This window comes from Parasteatoda tepidariorum, chromosome 4 (assembly GCF_982258835.1).
Source record: "Parasteatoda tepidariorum strain Cologne lab strain chromosome 4, Ptep-v5.0, whole genome shotgun sequence".
NCBI lineage: Eukaryota > Metazoa > Arthropoda > Arachnida > Araneae > Theridiidae > Parasteatoda > Parasteatoda tepidariorum.
Genome location: NC_141758.1, coordinates 40,423,271 through 40,445,484, shown reverse-complemented (window position 1 = coordinate 40,445,484; position 22,214 = coordinate 40,423,271). Strand labels below are relative to the sequence as shown.

The window sequence follows — 22,214 nt, the reverse complement described above, 5'->3', positions numbered from 1 at the left end:
AAAAATTCACCCGAACATTTAATGGAAACGTTACATTCTGATAAAAAAAAATCCTACAAATAAAACGAACTAATATCATCGAATAAATAATTCATAATACGGAAAAATCAAATTATGTTAAATTAAATGTAACATCTTAGCTTGCGAAATGAATTCTTGATGACTCTAATACAACGAGTCGCATCAGAGTAATCACGAATTCCTTCAACGAGAAATATTTTATTTACTTTTAACTCCCCCACCGTAGCCTTTCTCATCTGCAATCCGAGAAACTGAAATACCATGCTACCTGTTTTTTAATTGCAAAAAGTTGAAGAGAGAAAGAAAGAAAGAGAGCCTAGCAGCTGTGGATTCAGCCTGGTAGATAGACAATGAATCCAGTTCATGATTGAGTCACGTTCAAATCGCGCATGCGTGTTCTATCCAGCGTCCATTGAAGTCATCCAGCGGAGAAAAGAAGAACCCTTGGTCGGTATTTTGTTTGGAGCGTTTGAATTTGTGATATTTTTTAAAGGCAAGGGAAGTCACGTGCTTTTTAATATCATTTGAATATTAGATTTTCATCTGATCTTGCTGATCATCGAAATTTGTCTTCGAAAACTCCAAGATTATTCTTCAAAATGGCGACATCGGAAGTTTCAGGTCGACGTAAGGCGTCCAAGAGACCGTTCCCTGCCGCCGCCTCTGAACCGTCTTCTAACGGACCAGTTCAGGCAAGTGAACTAGTACCTACCCCGGCCAAAAAAACCAAAGCAAATGAGTCTGGAGTCACTAAAACCAAAGTTAAGAAAGAAAATGACGGTAAGTTACTTCAGTTTTTATATTTTTTACTGCTTAACTTACATTGCGCTGCGGAAAATATTTAAATTTTTCTTAGATGTCGATCTGGTGCATATGTGTGATTATTCACACGTGCTTGTTATATATGGTTTCTAATTGTTATAAATTATATAAATACGTTTTTTCTTCATTAAAATGTTTTATCATGTTAAAAATAACTATCAGATCGATTGTAAATAAAATTACATTAAAACTAATTATAGATCTTGATTACAAAATCCACTGTTTCTTATGAATGATTAATAAAATTAAAAAAAATCATAATGAATATTAGTGACATCAAGATTTTTTGTGCTGATTTAAGCCCCAAATGTGATGTTTGTTAACATTTTTACTCGCTTGTTGATTAATGTATGATCTGTTATTTATTTTGCGCTAATGTTAATAAAAATTAATGTTTGATAATTCCAAGCTTTAAGAAACGAAAAAAAATCCTTATTATAAATGATTTTTAATAAATATCTATGATTGACGTTGTGCTTCGAATAAACCTAAGTGTCAGGTCAAAATGGAGGAGAATAGCGTCACCCTTCCCGGAGACAAAGCGGGCGCTGGCATTGGTTGGAAGCGTGGCATGTAGCTGCAACTACCAAGAATGGCGTCCGTGGCGTTACCCGGAGGTTGCCGTGTACTGGGGAACGGGTGTTTGTCGGAGGACCGCGCCGCCCTAGATCGATGGCATAGGGCTTGTTGCAGCAGAGCCTGCAAGCGGGAACCGGTTCCGGTGGGGGCCCCGGGCCTGCCCCCGAATCACCGCGGCGGCTCCGGCCAAAGGTGAAGGGTTGGTGGATGGTAAGATCGTCTGCTTGTGCATCGATCGTGGAGGGGGCAAAAACCGGGGGAAGATTTCTAGTCTCCCGCTGGTGTAAGTTAAAATAAATGAGTTTCACTGCTGCTTTGGGGTGCTTGAACTAAACGTCCGATTTCTATTTATTGCATTTCGTTAGTTTCCTATTTTTGACTATGGCTGCTCTCAACACATTGAATCTGTTTGCTTTGATATGTTTAAGAGATATAATGAATTAAATATGTTAAATTTGCTTTTTTTATTTTATTATTTCAACTTATTTCATTTAAATGAAATATTTGCAATTAAAATTATAAGTTTATTTTAAAATGCATTAAATAAATGTATTGTATAAGGGTTACTAAACTAAGGCACAAAAGTCATACTAAATTGTCGTAATAGCCATTGTCTTGGGGATATTTCCGTATCGTGATCTGTGACGCCAACTAGATTCGCCAGGGTGCCAAATAGATTTTAAACTTGCAAATTTAAAAAGAAAACAAGCATGTACATGTTTTCCCAGAGGTGGCTACAAGTTATACCTCTCTAATTGGTCCCTTTCTGTGGTGTTTTTTTTTTTTTTTTGCATTTTCTCACTGGCCACTGCCTGGAAGTTTCCAAGACTTGGCTATTATTCTGCTTCAGATCACGATACGGAAATCCCCCCTAGGTGGACTTGAGGGATATTTCTGTTTCATGATCTGCCACACCAACTACAATCACCAAGACGCTAAATTGATTTCAAACAGAAATTTTTTAAAAAAAGTCTAGATTTTGGCCTGGGGATAACGACGAGTGGCTCCTTCGAGTTGATCCCTTTCTGCGATTTTTTAAAATTTCTCACTGGCCGCTGCCTTGAAGTTTCCAAGACTTGGCGATTATTCTGCCACAGATCACGATATGGAAATCTCCCTGAAAAAAATTCGTTTAGCTGAAGTCAATTTTAATTACTGCAAGATCGAGATGTGAAGGATCTCTTAAAGTAACCTAGGCTGTAATGCCCGTATGCAATTCACAGAAGTCTCAATGTCACAACAGCAACCACCATAAACTGCGTATGGAAACCAAACAATTGCAGGCTCGTTAGCATAAAGACGCACGAGTAATGCACCATAAATTTAACTGATGGGCAGCCTGAAAGCATTCAAAGCATCAAATCAAAAGCCATTGGGCTGAGGTACCAAATTCACTGCAGATGGGAAGATTTCAATGCCGACAGCAGAGTCACATCAGATACATCATGACCAATAGACCTGAAAGTATTACTTCTCAACAAATATTTCGTTCAAGCAATCAAAAGTTAAAATATTGAAGGAAAGACACATTAAATAAATACAAACAATTTTGGGTTAAAAGGCACGTCCCAAATGGTTTAAGTATTTAAAATTACATTAAAATGAATAGCCAAATTTGGAGCCTGATCGAGACTTTCTTTTCAGGTTCAAGTCAGGTGTAGACTGTCCTTCTTTGGAGTTATATCTAGATTTTCTTGACCGAATATAATTTCTTGCTAGTCAAACTATAGTGGTTAAGTTTCAGCTTGACTCCAAATTTTTAATTGGTTTTGCAATTAGTGCAGTAGCTCTTTGCTTACATTTCTTTTTCAAGTGCCCTTAATTTTCACAATTGGTGCAAGCATCTGCATATGTGCAGATCAAGATGTAAGAAAAAATTGGTGTCGTGAAAAAAACGCTATTCAGAAAACCCACTTGACTTGCAATTGTTCAAAAAAGAATACCATTATTTAAATAGAGTTTGACTGTATATATAGTAGTGCCTTAGCATCTCGTGAAATGAGTTTTCAGTGAGGTTGAAAGGCTCTTGCAAATAATCAGCAGGTCGGCTGGAAGGAGCGAAGTTCAACTGTCAAGCAGAAATCTGTTTTTAGTTCATAGTATCTGTTAATACCAAAGCACTATATTCACCTAAAAGTAAATAAATTAGTCCCTAATGTCGCAGCAATCACAAAGAAATTTAATATTGAAGACTCTTCTTGTAAACAGTAACTTTGTAAATAATATATTAACTTTCTATGTTGATAAGTTAAATTTTGCCTCTGTCACTGCTTGTTGTCAGAACTTAATCCAGGATAAAGTGGTTTAGTTTTACTTGTTTAAAAATTAAACCAAATTTACCAATATGAATTACATTTTTATGAAATGAAATAAAACAGAAATATAACTAATATGTTTTATATCTTTGAAATTAATTCTTTATTTGCATCTAAAGTAAGGGTTACACACACTGCTGCAAATAGCAACACCTAAACGAAATAAAAAAATATTTTTTTTAATAAAAATTCGTTGAAATTTTGAAATTATACATTTTTCTATCCCATGTAATTTTAATTAACGTAGTTTATCGATCATTTTCTTTTTATGGCTGGCACCATGGATTTAATAGTTTAAAAATCACAATATTTTTAATACAACATTATTACAATTCTCAAATTTTGAATTTTAGCTATCACTAATGACATTATTCATGTGTGCCAATTTTATTCGAAATCAAATGATTTTTCGGTAGTTATTGCTTTTTAAAATCAAAGTTATTTTTAAACACGTTTTAAAAAAATTTTAATGTTTTTTTTAAACAAGATAGTAATCTTAAAGTTTTGAATGGTGCATTTAAATAAACTCATTTTAATGTGCTTTTTTGCAAAAATTAAATGACTTTTGATCCCTTTTTTGGCAGTTACTGCTACCAATTTCCAGATGGCTTTTAAAATTTCGATATTTTCAGCACTTTATTATTATGAATCATGAGTATCGAATCATTCTTTTAGATAGCCGCTTTTTGACATAATCTATTTTTGCCAATTTTATTGCAACAAAATTATTTTTCAACCGTTATTTTGCCAATTATTGCTATTAATTTCTACATGGTTTTAACAATCCCAATATTTCTAATACGCTATTTCGACACTTGAATTTTGAATTCCGCATTTGAAAACATAACTTTTTTTACGTGATTCATTTCGGCAGATTTTATTGTAAATAATAAGTGATTTCAATAATTTTCTTTGGCAGTTATTACTACGCTTTTCCACATCATTTAAAAAAAATCCTGATATTTTTAATACTTTAATGTTACAATACACAAGTTTTGAATCGCTCATTAAAATAGTCACCTTTTGATGTATGCTGTTTTCATTGATTTTAATATAAAATTCTGTTTTTGGCAGTTATTGTTAAATTTTTCCATGTGATTTTGAATATCCTGATATTATAACACAATATTTCAGCTCACGAAATTAGATTCTGCTTTTTCCTTCTTTTTTTCTAGTAGCTTAAAAAAAAGTTTTTTTTTTATGTTTAAGATTTATAAAATCTTTTATGCATTTTTGGTCAGTATATATTATAGCGGCCATTTTTGGTCAATATGCTGTGCATGTGGCCCTTCACCTTAAAGAGTTTACCAACCTTAAACTGAAGAGGCCAAAACTATGGTGAATAAGTTTGAATTTCCTCAGTATTCCGAAGGAGTATGCTGAGTAAATTTAAACTTGTTCTGCAAGAGTAAAGATCCTATATATATTTTTTACATTCTTTAGAACTTTTTTTCTCCAAAATTTTAAAAAAAAATATACTATTTTAGTTCCTTTTTCTTACCAATAAAGCTGTGAAATTGGTTAAACACTCTGAAAGTTTGCTTCTAATTGTCATTTGTTAAATTAATGTATATTTTAAATTCTGGGTTTGTTTTACAAGATTATAATTATTGTTTTTTTTTTTTTTTTTTTATAGTTACTGTTGCTCACAAGGTCATTGATTCTGAAAGCAATGATAAAGAAAATCAAGGCACTAAACAAGGTATCAAATTTTGTTGTGAGATCTCTGTCACAAAATTGTTAGAAACTAGTAGGCAGTGTTCTCCCTAAGTGCTCTTCCTAAGTGAAACTAGTGTTCTCCCTAAGCCCTTTTTAGAAGGGCGACCAGACCGGCATGCTTCCTGATCCTTATAAATATGCCTTTTTTAAAAAAATAAGCTACTATCCCTTAAAAACACATCCTTTTTTATTCATATTCCATTTTGAAAAAAAAATTTATTTCACCGTTTAAGTAATAATTACACTCTGGTCAAATTATATGAGTTTATAGGTTTAATTCTGATTACTATTACAAATATTTACTTTGTTCGCATTATTCTCAACTCGTTAAATTCTTATAAGTATCTTGGAAATTTTAATCAATTTTTTAAGTGATTTTAAAATGAATTTTTAAATTAAAACCTTTTTTTAAAAAATACACCTTTAAATGCTTTTTTTCTCATAAATTTCAATTTCAATTATAGAAAAATCAATCATTTTTTGAAAAAAATGTATGCACAGGAATTGTTTTTTAGCACATGCCTTTAATTAAACTGCAAATTTTTCTCTTATTTTGATAATGAAAGATAATTTGTTTTTAAAATATACACATAATATCATAAAATAGTATACATGGGTAATTTAAAAATTATTGTGGGTCAAATTCAGTTATTACATAACATTACACATTCTTATAAGTTTTTATGTTGGTAAGTGAGTTCCCTTTCAAACCATGCCCTTTTTCAAGCCTAGGGAGAACTCTGTAGTATGATATGGTACTATGGTCACTATTTTTTATTCAAAGAAATTAAACAAGAAAGGGGCAATAATAATTAAGAACTCTTACAATATGATTACCTATTGCTATTTTGCTACATTTTATGTGTTTTTCTTCTTCAGTTCTTGTTTTTAATTGGACATCAGAGGAACTTACTCAGTTGGTCACAAATTTGTCTACTTGCTTACCTCGAACTGACAATGTGAAATATACTACACTTATAGACAAGCTGGACTGGGAGAAAGTTCGATTTGGACCATATACAGCTGCACAGTGTAAGGAGAAATGGATGCAAATAGTAACTAAAGTATGTATATCATAAGATAATATTTTTGAATTGTAATGTTCTATGTGATATAATTATATAAATTATTTCTGTAAAATTAAACTTTTAACTTTTGCAGAGCTCAAAGTTGTTGTAAAATTCCTTGAATGTCCTTAATTATTAAAAATTTCAATAAATGTCCTTACATTTTTGTGATTTTTCTTGAAGTTAGCAGGAAAAATAAATATTATTTATCTAAAAAAGATTGAAGAAATTTTAAATTTAAAAATTTTGTTATATGTCATCATGAAACAAAGTATATGTCAAAATTAACACCCAAGTCTTCATAATTTGTTGAATATGTTATTAATCTATTTCTATTGTTAGAGACAATTACCCTTGATTACTGATTTTCCCGAGAGGATCCTCATATTTTGCTATTATTTAACAATTTTCTGTTTTTATACCCTTTACTCCCTCTTTTTTTATAATAAAACTAAGAAATTTTTGTGAACTTTTTTTAAAAAAAACACCTTTCTTAAAAATATTTTTTTTTTTTTTAAATGCGGGAAATATTGAAACTATTACCAATTATGTATCCGAGCATACAATTTCGTATCTATTCATCCAGACAATTAGGTTATAATGTATGCAGTTTACTGCTTTTGTTATTGAAATTTTACAATTTTAAAGCTATAAAAAATATAACTTCTTATAGTGCGGCTTTGAGGAGAAAAGTCTGGGGCTGTCTGCTGCTATGGTAACAAGAAAGAGCACATTTCTAATGGGGGTAAAACGTAGAAATGATGGTGTCGATTGGTTTACTCACGCTGATCTATGCAACGTTCACGACAAAACTGTTCACCCCACACCCGTATTTGAAGTACCCGCCACTCCGTGAGCCACCCGCCACTCCGTGAGACTAATGTCTGGAGCAGTTCTCCTGAAAGCTGCGCTTTCCCTTTTTTTTAATGTGTTTTCTTACAAGAATTAAAAATAACTCAGATTCCTATTGTTCAAGCAATTTTAATTAGAATTTAATTATATCAATCGGTTTTTTAATTGATCAGAAATGAGTTGTTCTCCTTACTTTTCAGTTGCGCAGATTTCGCACATTAACTGACATGGTGACTGATGCTAAAGCGTGGTTGAAGCACCCGTGGTCTTCGTATAGCTCATCTAAAAAACAGGTAAAGCTACTGATTTATGTATATGCACACACGTAATGTTTTATAATGCTTTCTATATTTATTTATGTAATCCCTTGATGCGTTTTAATTTGTTGAACATAAATTAATTTTAGAAACATCCAGAGATGCCCAAGAAGCCTTTAACCCCTTACTTCAGATATTTTCTTGAGAAAAGAGAAAAATATAGCAAAGATAATCCAGAAATGTCTATGACTGATTTAGCTAAACTTCTCTCTAAAAAATTCCAGCAGCTTCCTGAGAAGAAAAAAGTATGCATATTTATTGCATTTTTAAATTACTGTTTACAATGAAAAAAAACAAAAAACTTCAGTGTTGTATGTATGTTTTTTTCTTTCTTTCTAGCAAAAATATAGAGAGGCTTATGAAAAGGAAAATGAAGTATACAAAAAAGAGCTTGAAAAATTCAAGTAAAATTCATTCTTATTGTTTTTTATCTATATATATATATATTTAATATGTTTACAGACTGAATCGCCAAAAATGCTTTTGGCAATGTGCTTTTTTATTAAATGCTTTTTTTTACAAAATATTTTTAACATTGAATATTGACTTGTGAAATTTAGTCATATCTAAATTTGTAATTAGTACAACAAGATCTTATTTTTTTTTAAATGCTTGTTTTTATTTTTATTAAAAAAAATTTCTTGTTTAGTTGTAATTTTTTGCTTCTTTCAATATCTTAATATTCCTTCTTGTCTTTCTTGTTTTCGGTTGCCACTAAAATTACCAAAAGTCAGCTTCTTAACTGTGTTACCATCACCCTTTCTATAAATATGACCAGCCTAGCCAAACTTAAATTTTTACTGAGCGCTCTTTTATATTCATGAAAAGTATTAATATTTTTTAAAATGTTAAGAGATTTAGGTATGAAAAACTTTTTAATGGCCGAACCATAAAATAATGCAAAATCTTAAAAATCGAAACATGTATATTGCAATAATAATAATAATAAATCAAAATAAGGTTGTCTTAAAATTTCTATGTTTCCAGTGGCAATGGTTTTGTTGATGAACAGTGAGAAACTGAGCATTTTTTTGTCTAAATAAAGAAAATGCTGTAGCTCGATATCAACATTTGCCACTTGATTTAAGAACAATAGTCTAAAGGCATATAGTATTTATGACTGAACCATTTTAAAAGAGATAACTTATTTGCCATACTTAAATAAAATTGACCGCAAATTTAGTGCCTTGCTATTAATGATAAAAATTTTCAGAATTTATACCCTGTTGATTCTATTCAATTAACGATCATGGAAATATGTGGAATATCATTTGAATGACATCATAAATGTACAAATTATGTGAACTTTTTATGTCTATTGCATGCTTAAAGCTAAAAAATGGTTTTCTGGCAACTTACCTCAATTTGTCATTATAATTTTTATTTAATTAAAAGCCTACGTTAAGTGAATGTGAATTGTCTCTTCATATTTCTCTTCACTTTAATTATTAGAAAGGCTCGTTGAATTAATAATTTTTTTTTTTGTTTAACTAGAAAGTGTCACCCAGAACAGTTTCCGACTCCAGAGATGAAACAGCAAGCTGCTGCTGCTGAAGGACCTGATAAGCCACTGAATGCTTTCAATATTTTTGTGAATGATCGTCTAAAAAAAGCTGAATTTAGCCAGGTAATTGTATTTTTCTGAATGTCAATTTAAAAGTTTTACGTTATTAAAATTAGACACAAGTTTTTTTTGTACCAATTTAAAAACTTGATATTTGGTTACAAATTTGATCTCTCTCTCTCTCTCTCTCTCTCTCTTCATTAAATACAGTTAGTATAAAATATTGTTTGAGGTTGCTTTTTAAAAATAAAGTTAAATTCATGATCAGCAGTAAAATCAAGTAATGTTGCTACCATAGAAAGTATTAAGCAGGATATGTATGGAAATATTCCACATTAAAATATATCTTTTTACTTTCCTGTGATTGATATTTTTTCTAGCATTTTGTTGCTAAAAATAGTATTGATTGTTACAAAAATGAAAAGCAAAAGATATTTAACATATAATTGAATCAAAAACTTGGTACAACTTAAAACAAATGCATATATGTTAAAGGCTTTTATCACCAAAGGTATCAGAAGAACTCTTAATATGAAATGGTTTTATAAAAAAATATTCAAAAATAATTAATTATTTAAAGACAATAAATATACACATACACAAAAACCAATAGAATTAGAAATAAAAAAAATGCATTGCACACACTATTGGAAAACTGTAAAAATTGAAAGTAAAACAGACGCTGGACTGGACACCCCAGGTAAACGAAAGAGAGGTAGACCTAAAACATGAGTGAGACCCAAAAAGGTTTGAGTTAAACCTGTTTATCTCGTACCTCTTTATCTCGAAAACCTCTATATCTCAAAATTTCTAAAATTCCTTGCATTTACTATTTAAAATCGATGTATTTTCAATGTCTATTTCGAAATCTTTTATTTCAAAACCTCTGTTTCTCGAATATCTAATAATCTTGCACTGCCCAAACAACATAATTAACGTAGAAAGTTAAGTGTCATAAATCTTTAAAAGGATTATTTTATGTGTTAAATGTATGTTAAAGTTTTTTTTTTTGTAAATAGATGTATGTGGTTTACAGAAATGTCTGTATTTTTCTACTAAAAACAATTAAAGCACTTTTTATCAAATTTCTTAAAATTAAATTAAATTAATTTTTTTTAAGTGCCCATATAACTGGAAATCTCTTTATCTCAAATTTTCCGTTTTTCCCTTGATATTCGAGATAAACAGGTGTGACTGTATTAACAAAACATAGAGAGACAAAAAGTACTTGTCTGCCAACAGGGTGAGATGGAGAGTCATGACAAAGGCCCAATGCTCCCTGAAGAGGGAGTTGCTAAAAAGTCACCCTATTTAAACTACGTTGGGCAATCTTCTGATGGGTGAGACTTCTGTGGTTATGTTGTTAATAGACAAAATTTACTGTAGTTATTCTGCTTTAATTCTTCCAGTATGAATGACTATAGTTGTAGTATGTACGTATGCAGTACACTATTTTTTATTTGTATGTAACTTTCTATAACAAGACTTAACCATTGAGCCGTATGGCTAATAATCAATAACTTTCTGTACTCTAAAGTATAATTATTATATAATTGTATATTTTGAGTATCTTGCACAAATTTATTAAGATAATCAAAATATAACTTGTTTCTAAGTCAGAAATAAATGTCTTTTTATTTAAAATTCCTGATCTTTCTAAAAAGAGATTAACTTTTATATTATAGATGGATAAGCGTGAAACCATGGAAAAATTGCGTAAACTATGGACTAACTTGTCAGATAACAAAAAAGTTAAATGGATTAGGAAAGCCATTCAAGATGAGCAACGTTATGGGGTATGTTAATATATTGCATTTCTACTTTTCCTGCTGTGTGCTTTGTACTTTTAGTTACTAAAGCCTGTAACAATTTAACTTTTTTTTTTTTAAACAAAAAAAAAACAGATGGAAGTTGAAAAATATCGTAGTGAGCATCCTGATTTTCATCCAGAACCTGTCAAGGCAGTTTTAAGTAAAGCTGAGAAAGAATTGAAGGATCGTTGTGACGGGAAACCAGAAAGACCACCTAAGTATGTATTGTTACTCTACCGATTCGATATTTTCTTCTTCTTTGTCAGCACAGCAGCCCCTTACAGGCCTTGGCTGCCTCAACAGCTGACAAACAACAGCGATTGCAAAGAAAGATTATTTTGTTGCTTCAACTCTTTCTTTACTCTGTTTTTTGAATTTAAAATCTATAAATATGAAGATGCAGAGTATATCAGTTTATACCTTTCATTTCAGTGAATGTTATTATAATGCTTTTTTAAATTTATTGTTGTGTTTTTGTCGGAGAAAATAATAACTTCGTTAAGTCATAAATTTGAAAATCTAGAATATAGCAGATACCCTGTATAAATAGTGAAGCATAGATAACTTACATTACTAAATCTAGAAGTTTTGTTTCTCTAAACCTTGTGTACTGATTAAGTACAATGACCTAAACTAGTACTCTAAAGCCTTTATACCAGGGTTGGCAAGTTTTTGACACGTGACGGTTTTTACCGGTTTATACCATGGTTTTTACCGTCATGTCAAAAACCCCTCTGTCAAAAACGTCGAAAACTGTCAAAAACCCATAGTTTTGGTAAAACTGTATTTTTGAGTTTAACTGCTTATAATTTAAAATTAATTCATTTTTGGGCAATAAAATTAGAAAAAAAGTTGTTAAAAGATATTTAAGAACAGATTCTTGCATTTTCCCAACATGATTATATCAAAACATACTATTTGAAGTAAAATATTAGGATACTAAACAAATTTTTCAACATTTCCAAGCATCATTTTGTTTGGCATATTACATTACTGAAGAATGTCAAGTCATTCTTGACTTAGAGTTTGTTAGTAGTTACAAGCTTTGAAAGTTTTGCTTAGCTTATTTCTAATATTTCAGAAATGCCAAATTTTAAATTCTTTTTAGTTCTTGAATTTATTAGTAGTTCCAAGCTTTTTTGTTTGTTTGTTTATTTCTAACAATTAAGAAGTGCAAAATTTTGAATTCTTTGCAAATCAAGTTATAATGATAAAAGTAAGTATCATTATTTTCAATAAGTATATTACAATATTTCTATATGAATGTATATCCTTCTATAAGAATACATGTATATAGTTGCAAAATAATAGCAATCATTTACAACATTTATTTATAAAGGCAATTATGTGAAAATAATATATTGCCTGCTATATGCCATAAATTAAAGAAAACAGTAGGTTTTTGACAGTTTTTACCACTGTCATGTCAAAAACCAGTTTTTGACGGCAAAAACCCAACCCTGCTTTATACTGATTAAAAGCTATTACAAAAGTATTTACTACCATATTTAATTTGATTTAGAGAGTAATTATATATATATTTTTTTTTACAGTTCTGGATACAGTTTGTTTTCACGCATAAAGTTAAGAGAACTGAAGGATCTTCCATCAAAATCAAAGATGGGTGAAATCTCCAGGATGTGGAAACAACTCTCTGATACAGATAGGGAGAGCTTAAACAAACAGGCTCAGATGGTATATAAAAATTTATATTTATTACACTTTTAGGTGACTTACTCTAAGTGAACTGCATCAATGACCTGTTATGTTGCAGATTTTTATGAAAAAATACTTGATTAAAACAGATTATTTTTCCAATTTTTTGAACTGAAACTGCAATTAGGTGACGATTTAACAAAATGGCATAATTAGAGATGTTTGCACATATGTTATTAGTGATTGCACCCTTTTTGTTTATGATCCAATTTTCTTAATTTTATATCATTAGAATTAAAAAAAAAGTCAGCTTTTTATCTAAACCATAAAAATTCTAGATAAATATATGTACTTGAGTATTTAAAAGTTTTCATTTATTTAACTTGTAGTAAAAAATGTCACACGAAGAGTTATGTTCCATATCTATGGGGGGGGGGCATGTTTATTCAGCGAAAGTACGTTTTCGTGCCTGAGTTACTTAAAATGTCATTTGCATAGCTTATTTAAGGTTAGGCCTTCAAATCATTAAATATGACTTCTTGACTATGAAATCCTCCTTGTATATGAAATCCAATAGGACCCTGGGATGATTTAAAGAATGATTTAAATTTTCTCTTTAAGCTATTAATAAAGAAAAAGAAATTCTTTTTATATTTTTATTTAAAGTTAGTTTATAATTTTACCTACACACTATTTTTTTTTCTCTCTTTTTTTAATTATTTTTTTTAATTTCCCATAACCCTTATGGTTTTGGTGTATTTAAATGTTAAGTTGAAAAACTATAATGTTAGAAAAAAAATTTGAAATGTTTGCAAGAAATTTTCGCCTACCTATTTGGGGTTTATTGTTTGTTTTTTCTTTTACCATTTTTTAAATAATTAATATGAAATTGAAAGGTCCAACTTCCTAAAAAAGAGTTATTCACATTATTGTATTACATTATTAATTATAAACTTATAAATATGTTCAATTATAAATAAGGGTATTAAATATTTTGGAAATAAACAAATAATAAACTAATTTTTTAAAATTTATTCCTTTTTTAATAAATGTTTATATTTATCATATTTGGGAAATGTTTGCTAAGCAAGTGTATGCATTTTTAAGTTTATTTATCCTGCATGATTTTTTTTTTATTGAAGTAAATGCTTGGTGTTGGTGTATAATTATGAATTTAATTTATACTTTATTTCTTTACCCCTTACCTTCTTTAGGTATTTCATTAATTTTTCAAAAGCTTCATTTATTATATTTTCATTTTCAGGCTATAGCTAAATATAAGGAAGAATATGCTGCCTATTTGAACAATTTGCCTGATAATGAGCGGGAAAGGCTTGAAAGTGAGGCAAAACCTGCCAGCAAAAAGAAACCAGCCAATCACATTACTATTGAAACTGTTAACAATGATGTGACAGAATTAGAGGCAATTGAAGGAGCTAGACCAAAAAAACCTTTATCTGCAATGTTCTACTTCCAACAGGAGAAATTCGCTGTTACTCGTCAAAAACACCCTGAAATGTCCAAGCAAGATGTAATGAAGATGCTAGCAAAGGATTATAATGATTTATCTGAGAAGAAAAAAGTACGTTTTAATGTTAACGGTTGTGAAAAACCAATAGTAGTGTTGTAAAAATCTCGTATGTCGTATAACTAATTATGCACTTATTTGTGATTCTGCTAGGTTTAAAAAAGTAGGCTGCTTTATTTATGAGTCCTTCTTTATTAAAAACTTATGCCTATTTAAAATATGAATCCTTTACTTTCATATCCATTTATTAATATTCACATTCATAATTTTTCTCCATCTATTAATATGCACTTTAATAATTATTCTATCTATTGATAGACAAAGCAATTTCGAAACAAGAAGAGTAACATTTAATCAAGATATTTTATTAAGACTGCTTAAATCATAAAAAAGCAATGCTGTAATTTGATATTCAAGATTATTCCATTTCCTCTGTCAGCTATTAATAAAGAAGAAAAAGAAATATTTTTAAATATATTAATTATTTTTCATCCCCTCTCAACGATTTTTGACGCAAATAAGCATTATCACTTGACTTATTGAACCTTTGTAGGAAAACAAGTTAATTTTAAATTCAATTTGATGTATAACTTGTTGTAGTTAGTCTAAATTAATCTGTTATAATACACCTGTGAAACTGGATCTCTAAAGAGTGTATTTATTTGCATTAGTTTTTTTTTATTACTTAAGTGTTAACGTTGCTTGTTTATGGGATATTTTCAAGTATATTTTTTTAGTGAAAACTTAATACATTAATTTTAGACACTCAGAAATTTGAAGATTTATATATATTTAAGCTGGATAAAAGATGTTTCTTAATCGAAGCTGGAACCTATTGTCAGTATCTTAATAGCATATTTTTCAAACTATAATTTGTTTAAAAATATGAAGAAGAAAAAAACTTAAATGCAGAAAACAATATTGTCACCTTTCTTAAATTTTAGGATTCTGATAAAACCTTAAATTTAATTACTTTTGTACTCATAATATTATTTTATATATTGTTGCATCAAGTTTTTTTTAATGTATTTTATTGTTTACATACATGTTGCTTAGCTTTATTTTTAAAGTTGTCTTAACAATGCTCTTAAATTTGTAGGAAAAATACAAAAAAATTGCTGAAGAAGCTAAAAAAGCTTATGATGAAGGATCAACTTCAAAAGGGTATGGAATAGTTAATTAGTTTTTTCCCTAAGTTTTGTTTTATTACTTGTAATATTTGTATGGAGATTTATCTAATTTGTCCAAAAGTTGTTAGTCTACCTTCAAAATAATATACAGTTTGTTTTTTAAATATTTTTTTACTATTAAGATTCTATTATCAGGGATCTATCAGGATCTTTTATCAAGGTAAGGTTAATAATTAGAAGCCAGCATTTTATGGAGTATAAAGTAATGAAACAGCTTTTTGCTGTTAGCTAATGACATTAAGAAATTTATTTAATATTATTTACGAAGAAAGTAAATAAATAAAATGATCAGAAGTATGGAATGCAGTTTTAATGCACTAGCAATTACACAAGCTAAAATATTATTTACATAATATTCTTTTTCCTTTCTAAAGAGAAATACCAATTTATTTTTATTTATCTTTTTAGAAAACATGAAACAACAACTAGTGGGAAAAAGAAGCTATTTAAAGGAGAACCCAAGTGCCCTCCTCAGTAAATAAGTTTCTCTTTTTATACTTTTTCATTAAATTTTGTGCTATAAACTATTTTTAAGTACATAATCTACAAATAATAGTCATCATATAGACATTTATATCATTCAGAAACTAGTTGTAGTAATGGATGTGTGTAGTCCATTATTGGTGTGCAATAAAATAACTCTTAAAAGAAGGTTTGCTTGCCTTTCTGAGCTTTATATGAGCTGTGTTTCCAAATATCACTGATAATTGGCATAACTTCAAAAAATAGATAAGGAGGGGCCTTTTGTAATTACTCTTCTATTACTCATTTCTTTGGTAAATGCAATGAATGGGTTTGTGACTGTTCAATTGTGATCACTTTATTATTGTTACTCTGTGGCAAAATATTTTCAGGCTTTTTGCAACAAGCCTCTTTCCACATTGAAAGTAAATAATCAAATAATTGATTTGAGTTATGCATGTAATAAAATTGTGTTGAAAAAAAAAAGATTTTTTTTTTCAAATGTGAAATTTTAAGCAATAGTATACTGGTATTTAATTTTTGTTATTTATTTAATTTTTTTTTTTTTTCATTTAAAAAAAGGTAGAAATTTGTAGTAATTGCCGTAAAAAGTTATCAAAAGGATACATTTATTTACAATGGAATCGATGCGAACTGTGAGCAATAAAATAAAGACTTGACTACATGTAAAAATGTTTATAGATTTTATTTCAATTAAATTTTTTAAGAAAAGAAGAAATGTACAGCATTAATTAATTATTTTGATACGAATCTGAATTGGTAATAAAATCCCCACTCAGTCAAATTTTATTATAAAAAGTAACGTATGCTATTGTGTAAAATATGGCGTTATTTTTGCAGAAAAGAAAATCAAACTTTTTTGCTCCCCAATGGAAAAATTTTTTGGCAAGAACTCTGTAACATTGTGACAATGTCACCACGATTCTGCCTTGGGGATCGTTAATACGGCAGGTATTGCCACCTATATAATCGGTAAAGTGTACACATTTTGTTTTGTTGCACCAGTAAACATTTGAAGCCTGCCATTTTTTTATTTTTTCAATTAACATAGTTTTGTTTTGATAGCCACTGCCTTGTTTATTGACTTCAATAACTTAAGTTTCAGTTATATTTATTAAAAAAGTTTTTTTAATACTATCAAAAATTTAATATTTTAGAAGTGGCTATGGATTATTTTTGTCGGAAAAATTGAGTGAGTTAACTCACATGGATCCTAAACTACGCATGACAGAAATACCTAAATTATGGAAAGCCAAGTCAGCTGCAGAAAAAGATGTTTATAGTAAACGAGTAAAGGAAATGTTAAGAAAATACAATAAAGACATGCAGAAATTTTTGAAAGTAAGTAAAAAATGATTATTTCAAGGTTATTGTCAAGGTTGTTTCAAGGTTATTTCAAGGTATTTATTTGAAAATATATTTATGTTTTACTTTTTCTTTTCTTTAAGGGTCTTACAGTTGGGGAGTTTCAAGAATATGATAAATACAGAAAAGCTACAAAAAAGAAAAGCAAAAAAGGAGCTGAAGCAATACAGGTTTTGAACTAATTCAATGTTTTTATTTGTCTGTTATAAAGTATAAATTGTCAAAATATTCATTCTTTGCTATTTTCTATTTAGAAAGTCATTAAAAAGGAATCTGAATCAGATAGCTCTGATGAGGATTCATCTGATGATGACGATGACTCCGATAAAAGTGACGGAGATGGTTCTGGGTCCGGGTCGGGCTCAGGATCAGATTCGAGTTCTGGATCTGATGATTCTGGCAGTGACTCTGGAAGTGATGATGACGACGATGAGGATGATGATGACGACGAGGACGATGATGAAGATGATGATGACGATGAAGATGAAAAAAAAGTAATGTTTCATGTTAAGAAAAAGCCTATTTCATCTGAATATTTTTGTAAACTAAAGTTAATTCCAAATGATTTCTTTTTCTCCTTTTATGCTTGGGTTTTAATTTACTCCTTTTTCAATAACACACATTTGTAATTTAGCACCTTAAAATTTTCTTTTTTATTTATTTACTCTATTCCTTTTGAAAAGAATTCCATTCTCATTAATGTCAAATAATAATTAAAAAAACTGATATAAAAGTGAGCCATGAGATACTAAGTAGTTTAGATACTGAGCTGTCGTTATGAATTGCTGAAGTTCGATCTCAAGGGGGGGGCAGTTTAAAACTCACAGAAATTCGGATGGAAAGGTAACAGGTTGTCTGGAAAGTAAAGACAGTTAGTATGCAATGCTTGCTACATTCCACCATTGCTCACAAAACTAAAGAGTCTTGACCTACATAGCACCCTTGGCTCACAAGCGGCTATTGCAGGAATGCTTTGCTCTTTAATATAATTTAAAAGTTTATTTTTTGTTTTATCTGCCCTTTCATTATTAACTTGTGTAGCTCGGTTTAAGCATCATGGCTGTCTGGTTATGTTATTTACACAAGAGTTAAAACATTTAGACCTTTTAAAAATGATGCAAGTGAATTTTAAAATAAAATGTCTTCATACCTAATAAACAAAATCATATTTATTAATTTTTCAAATTAAACTTATATGCTTTATACCAAAAAAAAAAAAAAAAAACAACTTAAGAAACTTGATTTTTAGAGTTTATTGTAAAAATAGATTAAAAACCAGTTTCAGAAATTTATAGCTCTCGACTCTAAAAATGTACCTTTCTAAGATAAGGGCACATATATTAAATCAATTATCCAATTTTTTTTATTTTATTAATAGATTTTTGCAGCAAATAACATAAAAATAACAGCTAACTTTGTACATCTTTTTTACATCAATCACTGAAAAATAACCTAATTTTTTCATTAAGCTATACATATCTCTACTTATTTTTCATTTCACTATTTATTTATTTATTTTTTGAAAAATTATAATCTGAATTTAACTTGGCCAACATTTGAAAACATTGGGGGGGAAATAAAAACAAGAAAATTTAGATACAACAATAGTACACATTGGGTTTAAGTAAGAAGCGTTAAAGTTCAACCCAATTCTTTCATTACTGAGCTACATCATTACTTAATCATTTTGCAAAAATTATGAAAATTAACAATGTTTACACTAAAATGTAATTTTTATTTGTATTTAACAGAAAATATTTATTTAATTTTTAATTAAAGAACAAATTTTAATATTACAAACAAATGGAAAAGAGAGATTAATTTATGAAAATTAATCTACTGATTTTCTCTCAAGACTGATTTCAGTCCCCAACGACTGAATGTGGCACCTGTGGTTCCAAGAACCGGAAAAACCGATAATATTTGGATTTATTACCCGGTTGAGTATAAAACATTTTTGTAATGTATAAGAGTTGTGTAATTTTCTGTCAGTCTATGTTTTACAAGGTAATAGTTCTGAAAAAATTTGTATTGCATCTGTATAAATAAAAACATATCTAATTTTTAGATATTTTTTTAAACTAAATTCTAAAATAAAGTCTCTATAAACTGTTATGATGTAGAACCCTGGTGTGTAGCGTTTTTTAAAGGTGTTTATTTTTGATTTTAGTTTTTTAAAAGTGCTTATTTCATTGGCTGTTTTTAAAAAGTGCTCCATTTTCCCTTTTTGAAAATGGGATATTTTACTTTATCATGTCGATTTTGCCACGTATTATGCAAAAGCATGCTTTTTGCATTGTTCTATTCAACATTTTCACATTTCATTCAACCACACTCTTTTTCAGCATACCGTCGGTCCATAGCATATGAAAGTACTAATCATTTTACGTGGTTGATGAAATACGTGTGAGTCCGCATGTGCGTCTACTGAGCAGGGCTTTCTTTTATCTGTTGATATGAAAAAATATATTTAATAAAAAAAAATTCCTTTTTTTAAATTTCATAAAATTCTTTTGTCTATAAAAATGACAGTTTTTTTTAATTTTTTTATTTTTTATTATCTTCTTTTTTTGTACAAAAGAAAAAGTTAAGATAATTTTTTTCTACCTGCAATCACATGTCCGATTATAGTATAGTAATTTAAATTGGTCTTACCATAATTATTTTATTTATTTTTTGCTTTACAGAATGGGGAAGATAATGAATCAAGTTCTAGTGATAGCGACTCTGATAGTGGTAGCGGCTCTGACAGTGGAAGCGATAGCGATGGCAGTAGTGATTCCGGATCCGATAAATCAGACAATGACGAAAAGAGCAGTTAACTCTAATCAGCCTATCAGTGCATTCATATAAACATTATGAGGATGCATTTCTTGTCCTCAGCCATACAAGTGCCTATTTCATTTTTGATTTTTACTGTAAGTTATATGTATAAAAAAAATCGTTGCTTTATGTTGAAGTATCCTAAATTGCAGCTGTACATCTCATCTCTGCAACCCAGTGCAATTAAATTGACTTAATTTTTGACTTGTTAAAAATTGCAATATCCTGGGTATTTGTATGACTTTCGTATATTTGAAAAGCATGAAGTATAGCATACATTTCATGACTTGATACTGTGGACCAAGCATGCATCTAATAATGGATTATTCTTTTTTAAATATTAAGCTTAGAGTATAATCTAGAAGTGTTGTTATGAAAAACTTATGTTACTTGACTAAACCAGACATATGTTTAAAAGAGTATGAAAAATTATAACGTAATCTTTCCAGATTTATAAAATTGTGTAATGTTCCTAACTGAATGAAATTTTGTATATTTTTAATATATTGAGAAAAAAAATGTGATCTTTTTTTATCAAATCTTCCAAATTAAGTCTTCTGAATCACGGTTAATAATCGGTTAAATTCACAAAGGAATATGTAAAGTGCAGAGACTCCAACCTCTAGTCAGTTTTCCGCTGTAACCATGAAACATTTCAGTAGTTTTCAATCCCTTTTAATATAGTTCCCTTTTAGTTTCAGCAAACTTAAGGAATTAATAATTAATTGGTGCTAAAAATAAACAAGTTTTTCCTATTTTGAAAATTTTGCTTGTCCTAATAATGTTGCAGTTCAAGTATCAAAATTTAAAAAATTGGGAAGGAATTTTCTGATAACATAATAAATAACTTATAACTGCCGAAAAAAGGTTTATACTGTAAAAATGATTAACATATGTTCCAGCTGCCGGAAATGATTGGGAAATAACATTAATTAACTAATGAAAGCATCCAAATAGAGCCTGCAAAATATTAGGCCTAAAAAATTTTGGAATTAAAAAAGGCCGAGTAGAAATGAACTAAGAACAGTCGTAAGACAATTTAGATTTACAATAGAATCGTCAGGCATATCAAAAATTTGTATTAGAAAATATTGAAATTCAAAAAATCGTGTATGAATGGCTGAAAAAATAATCAGAAAATGTCAATGTAAACATGACGGAATCGTTTAAAAAAATGGTTACTTACTTGTGTAAGTCGTATTAAGTATATCAGAATTGATAAACTTTATGTGTGGAATAAAGAACAAAAAAGCTGCCAATAAATTATTGGAATACAGGTAGTATTTACAATGGAATCATTGTGATTTGGACCCATTGAGAAGTAATAATTTATGTTTGAATATCATGTGGATATAGCCAAGAAAAAAACAATAAATGCTGGGAAAAATTACCAAAATCTTAGGAAAAACTACCACTGGACATCAACTTTTCCTTAGAATGGTTAATAATTCTTGTAGTAGCAAACGGAATTGTGTAGAAATAATGCAGAATCCGTACTAGTTGGAGTCTCTGTAATATGAAAGGATTTTATGTTGATTAGGTAAAGTTAGTTTTTAAAGTTACAAAGTTAACACTAGATAACTAAATTGTAATCAATGTTACTCTGTAGTAAACAGTGAAGTAAGAAAGAAAAAAAGAATATTTTTGTATTTTAATCATTTATGCCAAGCAAATAAATAAGCCTGGCTTGAGAAGTACTTTTAACATTTGCACACTCTTTGAAGTTGCCTAAGTTTTAAGGTAATATCTGGACTTCCTAAAACTGGCAAAAGTTGTTATTCTCTCAGACTACAAACTTTTAGAAAATGTTTGTTTATCTATATTTAATAGAAAAGAAAGCAAAATTAATGAAAATGAATAAGCTATAGATCAAGCTCGTGCTGCTATATAGATTTCATTTTTGTAATTCTTTGAACTAGTTTTTCTGGAACAGAATTATTTAACAACATATAAATATTTTGAAATATTTATCACTTGTTTTTTTTGTTACTTATTTTTAAAAACATAAAGACATTTAATCCATATCAACTACTGTTTAAATTTTTTTCATTTAACAACGGGTATTTATTTTCTAATTTAGACAAACATTGAGGATAAAAATG

The 22,214-nt window shown here is 29.2% G+C and overlaps 1 protein-coding gene across 2 annotated transcripts; it reads left to right on the top strand.

Annotated features, from left to right (window-relative positions):
• Positions 1–206: 206 nt before the first annotated feature.
• Positions 207–21,748, top strand: LOC107437616 (nucleolar transcription factor 1-A). Of its 2 annotated transcripts, none has more exons than XM_016049680.4 (17): positions 207–801; positions 5,374–5,439; positions 6,336–6,520; positions 7,576–7,668; positions 7,782–7,937; positions 8,032–8,096; positions 9,187–9,319; positions 10,942–11,052; positions 11,161–11,285; positions 12,621–12,762; positions 13,988–14,305; positions 15,351–15,415; positions 15,850–15,915; positions 17,082–17,265; positions 17,373–17,459; positions 17,544–17,783; positions 19,977–21,748. In XM_016049680.4, exons 1-17 carry the CDS (start codon positions 621–623, stop codon positions 20,109–20,111), a joined length of 2,352 nt encoding a protein of 783 aa, XP_015905166.1. In that variant the 5' UTR covers positions 207–620; the 3' UTR covers positions 20,112–21,748. The 2 variants fall into 2 exon arrangements, with proteins under 2 accessions (XP_015905166.1, XP_042905304.1); XM_043049370.3 differs by lacking the exon at positions 207–801 and adding an exon at positions 1,457–1,705.
• The last annotated feature ends 466 nt before the right edge of the window (positions 21,749–22,214 follow it).